General features: G+C 42.1%; 1 gene segment (V, D, J or C); it reads left to right on the forward strand.

The window, feature by feature from the left end:
* Positions 1-362: 362 nt before the first annotated feature.
* On the forward strand, positions 363-12,071 carry LOC127576707 (Ig heavy chain C region, secreted form-like). The segment is given in 7 exon segments: positions 363-498; positions 590-897; positions 2,108-2,159; positions 7,503-7,799; positions 8,747-9,058; positions 10,360-10,668; positions 11,619-12,071. Coding segments are annotated over 7 exon segments (1,716 nt in total).
* Positions 12,072-12,590: the final 519 nt, after the last annotated feature.

Here is a 12,590-nt window from a genome sequence, read left to right on the forward strand (position 1 = left end):
TAAACAATGACCAGACTCCAAGTGTGATTTCCACTTACTTGTTTTCAGAAGGTCCATTTGCATTTTTATATTTACTTGTAAGGACCCTGTTGTTGAGTGTATGTTGACGTTTTATTGATAAATAACTGATTGTGTTTGAAGCTGGATGAACTTTAGCAACATTTAAGAAATCCATCAAAATAACTCTGATATTATATAAATTTTAATCCATGTCTAAATTATCTGTGCACGAATGGACAGGAATACAGAGGAGGAGAGATGCAAAGACAGGGTAGGCGATCACTGGGCGGGCGTCCGACCCTTGGACAAACCCCCAGTTCCCTCCCTCTCGTTCTCACGTGGCACTCCAGTCGGTTAAATAACGGGGCGGGTCCGCTGCAGACTGGCGAACAGCACGGGCTGCTGCAGATCTCAGTTCCGTTCCGGAGTGAATTGGACCGAGTGAGACCACGATGAGTCTTGTGCCGGGACTCTGCCTGTTGTTGGCCTGCTTCACCTGTGAGTATTCCAGGGAGCCTCTGTTCCGCATTTGATTCTGCTCAATCCTTTGAATGCCTCCGATGTCATTATCTTTTTCATTCTCTTGTAGGTGTCCGATGCGAAATCGTTCTCACTCAACTGGCTTCCACGACGAAGAAGCCGGGAGAATCTGTGACACTCTCCTGTACAGTGAGCGGGTTCTCTCTGGACAGCCACTATATGTCCTGGGTCAAGCAAGCCTCCGGGAAAGGGCTGGAGTGGCTCGTAGCTTCACGAAAGCCGTCTGATACCATTTACTACGCGCCTGGTGTCAAAGGTCGAATCTTCCCCTCAAAATCATCCTCTCAAAGCGTCATTGAGATTCGAAACCTGAAAACCGAAGATACCGCCATGTATTATTGTGCAAGAAACGCACAGAGACAGGAAAGGCCTTGAACTGCCACAAGAACTATCGGAGAACAGCTGCAGCAATTCTCTGCGATTCCAAGGTCAGTTGTGTTGCATATGCCAGCTGGAGTGTTTTAATCATTCCAAAGTTAAAGGAATACCTTTGCGTGGTTGGAAAAATAAATTGGTATTAAATTCACAGTGGGTGCGTTTGTACAAATTAGGATTTAAGGTTATTGTGGGATTGACGAGAACGTCGTCAAGAAATAAATCATTTTCCACGTTCAAATATTCACTTCCTTCAAGAAATGCGTTGTGAAAACAAGTAGAGAATAAAATATAAACAAATGTTATCTTCCGTGTTTTTATTTTGCCTGAGCATCCTTACATTCCCAACAGTAATCAGAGAGAGGAGGAAGTTTTTGCACGGATCTGTCTCACTGTGTACAGTGGGTCACGGTGCTGCAACCTGTGAGAACCCCCTTGCAAATTCCCAGCCGAGGAGTTTGCTCCTTATGGCTATCACCACCACAGCAAAACCGCCGAAAAAAGTCAACCTACAGTTAAATGAATTACAACAATTACAGACTAATAACAAAACAAAACTAGAGATATTTAATGCCATTAATTTTCATCGTGAGTTTTAATCTGCACAGATGTTTCACGTTTGTTCCAATCCGTTTTGATGATTGTTATGATTTTTCCACATTGAAATATCTCACTCATGCATTCTGATTGAAGTTGGAATTAACTTTTAGAGAGATCTTTCTAATTTTAAGAATATATTTTACGCCCAAATTCCGGGTAGAATTTGAAATGACTTGTCTCATTGTGTAACTGGATGTCACAGCGATTTCTGTCGATACAAAAAGCTCCTTAACACTAAAACAGAACTTGTCTGTTAATGCTGGGTTCAGCAATGAAATTAAATGTGCAATACGTTGCTCTGTAATTGAAACACCGTTAGACCATGATTTACAGTGGAAAACAGACTGATTAACATTCAGTTTTGGTTATTTATTATTAAACGTGTGCTGAAAGTTCGGCCAGTCTGTGGCACATGCAGCATGGAGATCACTTGCAAATTGTTTACAATATTCTTCTATATATTTCTGTCGTCCCGATGAATCATCATTGGTAATTTACATTAGTAATATGATTAGTTAAGCTAATATTGGAATTCTGTCAATTTTCTTTTGCAGAACCTGTTATTGTGCGATCCAGTCATGGAACGTAACACTGTGCTGATATGGATTACTGGGGACAAGGGACCATGGTGACCGTTACTGCAGGTAAGAAGATTATCATAGTCCGGGAAGATATCATTGATATTTTACGGCATTTCTCTTTATTTTGCTCTTCATTTATTTCTTTGAATTTGGTTTCGGTAGATGTTGAATTGAATATACCAACTGTTTATATGATTATTTTGGAGATCGGTGGAAGAATTAAACTCCTTGTAAAAGGAAGTGTCATTAGGAAATTGAGTCGCTGGCAAACGTAGATTTGTATTTATCGTCTGATCAGACGGTGATATCTGCTTACTTAACTGGAAATATTTTTAAATATTGCGGATCGAAATAAATATGATGCGAAGGTTGCATTCCACTTTTCTGGGGTTCTGATTGAAGTAAAATATTATTTTGGCTTGTGCTTTGATTAATAATTAAAGCAGAACAATTCCAGATTTCTTTGTCAAAGCCAATTAAAAGACGTTCAGGTTTTTTTCTCAAAATGCACAAGCTGTATTGCATTCGATCAATCTGAGCTTCAGCACATTCTTCGTTGATTGACGTTATTTTCTGAGGAACTACGTTATTGGCGAATTTTCTGCCTGAAGCAGTTTATCTCTCATGTATTTTGCATTATATTGCGGGAATCAATAAATATTATTAAATTGCTCCAAAGCTATGTTTCACGCATTGACCGTGATGAATCGGCTCGGAGTTCTGCAGTCGTTATCTGGCCATCTTTCCATCTATCTACCTTTGCATCTGTCTGTCTGTCTGTCTATCTGTCTTTTTTTTCTGTTGGGCTGATTTGTTTTTGTTCATGTTATTTTACGAATGGCTGCAGTTAGTATACTGCGTTTTTCATTCCAGAGATGTCATTGCAATGGGTCATTCCCTTCTGCTGAATGGGCGCTTGGAATTAAACTATGTCTGCACACAAAAAAGCAAATGCGCTGATTTGGGATTTATTCCGTTGTTAAACTACTGAGAAGGGTGTGTTTCAGGGCTATTGCGAAACTCTTCGGTGTTTCTGCAAAATTTAAATTGAGTGACATTGAACTGTTGTCAGTTTCAGAGCAAAACAGAAGAAGAAATATTGTAAGGCTAAATAGACTCGAAACATATATCCAAAATATTTAAAATATATATATAATGGAAATTGTTTAGTAATTATCACAATCCAATTGTCAATTTACTATTGCAATGTTCATAATGCCAAATTGATTAGAATATTTCAAATAATATACTTGACAAATTGATACAATAAAAGAAGAGGTAAATGAATATTAGCGACGCTGGCGTGATATAAAATACCGTCGATATTCCTGAAGCTTTGAATCGATGGACAAGAGACCAGACCTGGAAGTTGGAGCAGCGCAAAAGGCGCTGGAACAACTCCGCAGGTCAGGTAACATCGGTGGAGGGAAATTAACAGTCGTCGTTTCGGGTCGAGACCCTTCAGCTGGACCCTACTTTGTGAGTCCAGATGAAGGGTCTCGACTTGAAACCTTGACCGTATATTCTCTCCACGGATGCTGCCGGACCCGCTGATTTCCTCCCGCGTCTTTTGTGTCGCTTTAAATCAACATCGTTTTATTTGAGGTAAATTAGCTTGCAGATTTCCGTTGTAAACTGGTGAAAATTAACGTTTGAATCTTTCACAGAAAAAATATAAAAATTTTGATATCAATTTACCAACATAATGCAGTCGTTATATTTATAGGCGAGTGGTTTATTCTTTTTTCTTCGTATTGTTATTATTAATACTATCATTTTCAAGTCAGAGGAGTAATACCCTTTTCATAAGGAACGAAATGCAGGTTGCAAATTTCAAGTTGTTATTTTAATGTTCCTGTCGTCTTGTTAAGTTCTGATCTTGAGGGGAAACAATATGTTTCTTTCGATATCATATCTCGTTCGAAAGATTATTATTAACCTCATTTCAAGTGTATGCGGGTGTAAATCGAGATGATGTGGATCAAAAATTGTTCATACAATTCCAGGTTAACTTAATTGAGCTGAAGGTTGTAAAAAAAGATGAGAACTTAAATAATCAGTGAAAACGTAAGTGTCTTGATTTATTTGATAAAGGATAATATCTGTTTTGATTTCAATGATCACTCATTTTATTCACTGTCATTTCGCATTTGTATAAACAGTTCTTTGATTCATATCATCTCGAAGGCAGATTAGCAAATTCGATTCAGTGAACAGAAACATACTTTAATCGGTGCGCTCCATTTATTACGGAAGTTTCTGTCCCTCAGTTGATGTGAATTGATCTTTCTCATCCAGTTGAAATATACTTGGTATTTTACTGATGCCAGAATATATGCATGGATATTCGGAGATCATTTGATGAAAAATATTTCTTTCAAAAACATGGGTAAAAAGTTTTATCTGCCCAACGGTCAATACTGGCTCCCAGCAGAGCAATCCCCTAGCCCTCCTTCTTCCTTATTTCCCCGTGCCTCCGCAACTATCTTCTTTTGCCATGTTGCAAAACAACAAGCTCTGCTCTTGCTGCAAACTTCCTTTTTTGCTGCATCGTTGAAATATGGTTTTATACTGAGCTCAAAATTTTCACGTTCCCAGGTTTTCTCCCTTTACTTATCCCACTTTGTGCAATGGACTCTGGAGCTGATGCGATCATTTGTGATACGCGTGCTCAGTCAAACACGATCTTCACCACGATGGTGGGGTGTGGTGGTGGTGGGGTGTTGTGGTGGTGGGGATAGTGTTCGATATGTCGGCCCTTTCACCACAACTACTTCTTTGACCTCAAATCCTAACGCGGGTTCTCTCTCAGAGATGCTGCCTGACCCGCTGTGAAGGTCCGCCATTTTTGAACTTACTTCATTATTCCGGATTCCATAACATATCATTTGTGCAGCATTTGGTCATTTTCGACTAATAGGTTTGGGATATGAGATGATATCAAGTATTTTATTTCTCTGCATACATGAATCCATTATTATGAATTCCATAATTTGTCCTTGCGAAGGTGTACCGTTAATTCAACTGATCTTGTAATATTATACGTTACGAAGATTAAAGGAGTCCAATTTAATTCAATTTAAATGCATCGTAGCAAACCGTAACATCATTTTCCAGAAACAAATGAAGCTTCCTAATTCATTGAACGCTGATATCTTTCCACAATTATGTTGATTCCCGAACATATTACAGCTAAGTCAAAGCTTCAACTTGTGGTCACATATTTAATTCCATCTGACGTCAATTATTCACAGACTTTTGTTCTGCTGGACAAGACGGTGTTAAAGACCGTAATAACTTCGTTTCTTGTATTTCCTGTCCGAGTATATAGGTTGTAATTTTAATTTTGGAAGTATGTCTCCCCACATTCCACAATGAATTCAGAGTCGTCAAGATACCAAGGGAGAAACTAGGGACTGCAGGCGCTGGAATCTGTAGCAACAAACATTCTGCTGTAGGAACTCCGCTGGTGGAGTTCCTGCATCAGAACTGTTCCATTCCTCTCACAGAAACTGCTCGACCGCTGAGTACCTCCATCAGATTGTTTGTTGCTGTAGATTCTGAAGGATCAGGCCAGGGGTTGAATGTGGAGAGGATTTTTTGCCTCTTCAGGGAGAATCTATAACTATGGTCACTGTTGAAAAATCTCATGGTCGTCCACAGAAAATAGAGGTACGACGCCAGATAAGACACAGAAATCGATTAAGTAATCCGTTCAATTGCTTCCTTCTAATAATTGCTCAAAATGCCAGACCAACTTTCGAATGAAACGTAGTGCGGCGCTCACTGGTTGAATTAGTTAGATATTATGTTCAATGCACTTTGTTGACAGTTTCAGCCACTGACTCTGGGGTTTCATCAAACAGAGCCCCCTTTGCTGTGAGTGGAGTTTGAACGTCATTTCAACAAATTATGTGGTGAGAACGGGAACCGAGATCCAATTAGGGCATCAAGAGTACTCAGTGGGAGTTCATTAGAATCGGTATTGCCATCCCAGTAAACTGCAGCGGCAGTAAGATAGTATTTTTTTAGAGGATTAATAAGTCCATAGTTAGTGGAGACACGCCTTCCTAAAATACTGCAGGCCAGCCTTGCCTCTTGATATTAACGCTCAATACAGTTTAAACACGAGGTCTGACCAGGCGGAGATCAAGACGGTGAGTAACACGGCAGCATGTAGTGCATCTGTCTCACAGCTCCCACTGCACTTTCAATGCTGACCGCCGGTGCTCTCTGTATGTTTTCAGCTGTATTTATTTCTGAACACACCGCGTTTCATCCATGTCACAAAGACGCTCTGATTGTCAGTTTAATTCCCTGTTATTAATCACCTATTATGTAGGTGCACGGTGGGAGAATCGGCCGGAATTGATGGGCATTTGTGAGAGAGTGTAGTTTACATAGAAACGTGAGAGTGGGAATGATTGGATTTCTCTGATGGTCGTCAATACACGTTGGTAGAAATTGACTTCCTCTTGCACAGTGGGAAATACGAACCACTGATGTAATTGAAATGAAGATGCATATCTTATTATTGTTCAATTCATTCGCTTATATGGGGACACCAACGAGGCTAGTCCTTATTTTCACGCTTCTGCAGTAACTGTAATAGAGTGTGTCATGGTGAATGACCTTCTTGGAACAATGCCGTTCTTGTGCAGAAAACAGTCCCACAATAATATTGGTCGAAAAGTTGCCACAACCAGGCACACGAAGGATGACGTTTCGGCGAGAAATTTTCAAGTCAAAATGGTGCATGGCATGGACTGTCTTTGCAGACGGTCGTATTCCAATGATGGCACGGACAGGGCAATGATTGCCAGGAGAGGTGTTGATGATGTCCTGGCATGTTGCCCGCAGATCGAAATATAGATGAGGTTTAATGCAAAGCGCGCGGGTGGCACATGGAGAGACAAACTGTAGCAAACAATTGGGAAGATTTGCTGTATGTACTCTCTCTATTACTGCGTGTTCAAGGAGCTATTCAGTTCAAGGTGCGGGTGCAGTATTCCAACACACTCCCCACTTTTGCTTTTTAGATTGTTAATAGCTGTGGGATATCATGTTCCATGTCACTCCTTGTAAAATACCCCGTGTTATTGTTTGTTTTCTGAGTTCTCATGTGATCTTTGTTCCATGGTGGTTTATGGAATGTTGCTTTAATGTTATGGGTTTGGCGTTGTTAACACCTACTTTTGTCGAAGGGAAGAATTGTTTGTAAAATATTCGAAATCATTTTTGCGACAATATTGGTCCAAGCGCGAATAATGTGTGGACAGTTGACTACGAAAACAGAAGTTTGTGAATACACTGGGCATTATTTTACCTGCAAATAATTGAATTATTTGAATATCATGCGAGCATTGTAACGCAGATTTAACATATACGTGTGACCATTCTCTCCAGCGGAACCGTCTGCCCCCTCTCTCTACGGCCTCCTCTCTTGTGAGCAACCCAGTCCAGGCGACTCAGTAACCTTCGGCTGTTTGGCGATGGACTACTCCCCGAACGGTATCAGTGTTTCCTGGAAGAAAGATAAAGAGCCGATCACCACCGGACTTAAGACCTACCCGGCAGTGTTCAAAAAGAACGGAATTTACTCACGGATCAGCCAGCTAACCATCAGCGAGGCAGAGGCGGGGAGCAACGCCATATACTGTGTGGTACAGCACAGCAACTCGGAGTACAAAGTTAAAATGCCAGGTTAGAGTCTGGGAAGTCAATGGGTGGGTTGTGGAGCAGGATGTGATAATAACTGAAGGAAGGTTGAAGTTGTACAAAAAATTAATGATACTTGACTTAATATCCTCTGCTTGGTTCCATTTTCTACCACGTTAAATGTGCAGTACAGTGTGCTGATATCCACATGATACGCAAGAAGTGTCGACAGTTCTTGCCCTCTTTTAACAATAATTGGACATAGTTCCTGATTACAGGTTAAATCTGGACGACTGCACACAATTTATGGTTTTAGGAGTCAGTGGAAGATAAAACATTAATTAATTTCAAATTTATTGCGAGAACAAAGGGGATGGGACCGATCCATAAAAAATTAAATGGGAGAAACAAGACACTGCAGATGCTGGAACCTGGGGCAACAAACAATCTTCTGGATTAATTCAGACCTGATGCAGCGTTTCAACCAGAAACGTCGACAGTTGCACCAACCCCAGAGTTGCTACTCGATCCGCTGAGTTCCTCCAGCAGATTGTTGAACCAGAAGACGTGAAGTTTCGAAAGGAAGTCCACGTCCGATTACAGAGAGCTGCAGCAATTGCAACGTGCTTCTCAAGTTGCAAAAGACGTAAATACATTTGTCGGAGAGTGTTCTGCACACTGGCGACCATGGCCATAACGTCATTACCAGCAGAATTAGTCGATCCATAGAACAATAAAAGTGTGGATCCTTTTTACCACAGAGAACAGTTGAGGGGAACATCATGAGAGCCTTTAGGAAGTGTCTTGATCAGTCACAGAGTTGAAATGCTTAGAAGGCTGCATTAGTTGAAGAGAAGTAGAGAGAAGATACTGGGTGTTAAGGAAAGTGCTGTTGTCTCAAATATATATTCTCTCCTTCGGGACTAGAGTTTATTTAATTTTCAATTAGTTGTATTGCAAAAACAATTTCAATTTCGTTTATTTTCTCCAAGATCCAGAGGTGTATCATCCAAACGTCATCGTCACGGTGAATTCCCTTGAGGAAATCAGAAGGAGCAGAAAAGCGACCCTTGTATGTTCGATCAGCGACTTCCGACCAGCGCATGTAACCGTGGCCTGGCTGAGGAATGGACAGTCCCTGAATTCCGGCGTCGTTACCTCCCCCGCTATTGAGATGAACGGGAACTTCTCGGCGACCAGCCAGGTGACATTCTCAGCCAGAGAATGGTTCAGTGATTCGGTTTATACCTGCCAGGTTACCCATAAAGACGACACACAAAGCCGAAACATTAGCTCCTCTGAAAGTGAGTGATTCATCGTTAGAAAAATTCCAATCTCACTGCTTGTGCCGAGTTCGGTGTTAGATAGTATTTTCATTGACATTAAAAGAACGCACTGTGCAGGTTCGTATTCCATTCCTGGTGCTATTCGCTGGTCAGAGGTAGAGGGTGGGTGAAAGTGCATTCTTACCCATTGCCAGGAAGGTATTCTCCGACTTCCACACTTTAGAAAGCTTCGGAGGGCGGACTGTGCATTCAGCAGAATGACAGAGGAACGGATTCATTTATGCGATATCACGGTGCATAACGTGTGGTGACATCACAACTGATTCGAAAAGAGGAAGTAGCCATTTAATGGGATTGGAAGCTGAAATATAGTGTTGCTATTTTTAGATCTGTTTCCCTAAAGGAACCACAATATTAAAGTTAGAGCTCGGAATGATGCCGCGAAACAGAATTAGGAAAATATTTTCTCAGACAACGACTGAAATTGGACGCCTCCAGAAAGAGAATAGGCTCAGATTAATATCTGGCTGTTCGGCCAGTCGTGAGTGATGTACTTGAAAGAGGAAATTGTCTGGACGTTTAGAATATCCTCCTCCTGTTCCTCTGTCCTGCTGTCTGCGTCTATTTCCTTCCGGTTCTCCCCCAGTAGAGAGCGCACTTGCAATGATCACGTCACGTCATTTCCGGAAATCGTTTTGGACCAACTTCGCCAAAAAAAGCGTCCCATACAATCCCAACTTCACACCCACCTCCGCCATGCAAACACACCACTCCGGCCGGCGGTTGTTTCCGCACGGTTGTCCTTTGCCTTAACTGCATATGCCAGGCATTCATCCCGCCCCGAAGAATTGTTGGCTTCCTGAGGTGTCTGAAATTCGAAATATCCATTGAAAGTCGCGTTGATATATTGTAGTCTGTCTCCTGTACTACTGAATCCTGCGCTGGAGTCAGGAATAATAGAGGTACCGGGCGGGTGGGAAGGTGCTGCCCGACAGGCATGAGTCACCGTCACCGCGGTAAGCGGGAAGAAATTTCTGGACGATTAATTTCAGTGCTCTATTTTCGTCATAAGTGCCAGAATGGTTTTACTTGTTTGCTTTTCACTTCAAAACCTGTGTCATTTCGGCAAAATAGGTGGAAAAAAAAGTAGAGTTTTTTTTTAGTTCTGGTGCTAAATGATTCTAAAAGTGACTGCAGTGTTTAGGTAGCACCAAGAGGCTGACATATAAACTTTAAATAATCGGACGGAGTGGAGGGTAAATGTTGCGTTGCAACTTCTTCCAGTGAGTCTTGGCTTGATATTCACTTCTCTGTCGCAGATACTCTCCCTTGCGAGGAAGTACATATTACTATTCATCCACCACCACTGGAACAGGTCTTACTGGAGCCGACAGTTACCTTAACCTGCGTCATCTCTCATGCACCTTATGGGGTCAAAGTTACGTGGAGCCGAGATAATACGGAGTTGAAATCAGAGAATGCCGCCCCGATGGAAGAGTCCCCCGACAGTGAGATCAGCAAACTTAACATCTCGACGCAAGCCTGGTTGAGTGGGGATGAGTTCCATTGCGTGGTGAGCCACGAGGAGATGCCGACTCCAAAAAGAGATTCCATCCACAAGGAGAAAGGTGAGGAGAGCTTGAGTGGGGGGGGAGTGATCTGGTGGGAAGTGATTGGGGGGAAGTGACAGGTGAACTGTTTTTTAGGGCGACAATAAAATAATTAGTCGTGAACACTCAGCAGGTTATGCAAATCTGCAGAAAGAAAATCAGGGCCAACAGTTTACGAAACACAATCGGCAGACGTGGCAAACAGTAAACAGGTTATCTCGGTAGACGAGGGATGCAGGGATAAACGGAATATCGGTTTTAGGGTGAGGCCAGGGTTACCATCGGAGTACGCTTTCCAGGAGCTTCACTGAAGCGGCTAACGGGGGAACTTACAGGATCATAACAGAAAGTAGGAGACACAGTGTGCTCTAATTAGAAGGTGTCGTGTATGCCCAGCCATCTCAGGAATGATCTTCTGCTTGAACCCTTTAACTCAGTCCTTCACTTGGCGCACAGGATGTCTGGCATGCTGAGTGTTTCCTGCATTTTTTTCTTTTAGAACAGAGTTCTTGCATCAGCATGTTTCCTTAATGTTGCAAAATTGAGCACATTGACAATAACTGTGAAGTTCCACTAACTAAAACGACGGGGGGCAGATAATATGTAATTATGTGATGCTGAAAGCGAACGAAGTAGGCGAGCCAAGAAACAAATGCAGTTAGCGAGAGACAACAGAAGTCCAGAAAGCTAAAATGGAGAACAAACACAAACAAGGATGAGAGGATGTGGATGATTTGATTCTCTGGTCCAAATTCTACTTGATATTTAACGAACCGTTCCCACTTGCACAGAAAAGATTCTCAACCTACTCGTTTTCCAAGACCCTGGAACAGAAACAGGTCCCAGAGCGATAGTGACATGTATTTATTTTTTTCACCCGAATTACATTCCCTCATGTATGAAACAATTAGATTCTTATCTCTTTTGTTCCCCCCGGGTAATGAACTATTCTCCCCTTTCTTCCTCAGATCCACATCCGCGGGAACCATCCGTGTCTGTCCTCCTTCCGCCGGCAGAAGTCGTCTCCGCTCAGAGGACGGTGGCTCTCACCTGCTTCGTAAGAGGTTTCTCTCCTCGTCAGGTCTTCGTTAAGTGGACGGTTGATGACAAACCAGTGGATTCGCGCAGCTACAGGAACACCGAGGTGGTGGCGGAGAACGGCAACAGATCCTTTTTCATGTATAGTCTGTTATCCGTTGAGGCAGAACAGTGGGGAAGCGGCGCTTCTTTCTCCTGTGTAGTGGGGCACGAAACCCTCCCCATGAAGACCATCGCCAGAACGGTCAATCGGTCCAGCGGTAAACCCAGTTTTGTCAACGTTTCCCTTGTATTGATGGACACTGTTAATTCATGTCAATGATAATCTCTCGCTTGCATTTAGTTCTCAAATAAATACGAATAAATATTTTTCCAATCTTGAACTGACGCCAATACCGCTTAATTAATTGTTTCCCAATTTTGCCAAAGCGATGAGCATCTGTGTTCGGGCTTCGAGGTTTTTAAACCCACGGTTTTAAATCCACAAATTATGAAATTAAGGATAATTTACTTCTTCGTTATTGTGAAATTCCCTGATCTACTTGAGCACCATTGCTCTTTCAGTGGGGATTCAGATCCAAAGTTCTAGACTTCCGATTCTGTCTTCCTCCTGTGGCCAATCCATTCAAAACTGTGGAAGGATCTCAGCCACTGAACTTCGTAGGGAGCGCCTCACCCTTGAACAAACTGTAACTCACCCTCCGACAGCAGATGGGGATGAAAGTGCAAATCTGTTCCTACTGTTATTTATACAGTATTTGTACAGCAAAAGCGACGAGGTTTTCACAATACTACGAAATGCAACTGCACTCGAGCATCTTGAAAACACACTGGCGGAATGACATGAACCCTTATCCTGTTGATAATTATATTGAGCGCCGTCAAACTCATACCGACTTCTT

This window comes from Pristis pectinata, chromosome 12 (assembly GCF_009764475.1).
Source record: "Pristis pectinata isolate sPriPec2 chromosome 12, sPriPec2.1.pri, whole genome shotgun sequence".
Lineage (NCBI taxonomy): Eukaryota > Metazoa > Chordata > Chondrichthyes > Rhinopristiformes > Pristidae > Pristis > Pristis pectinata.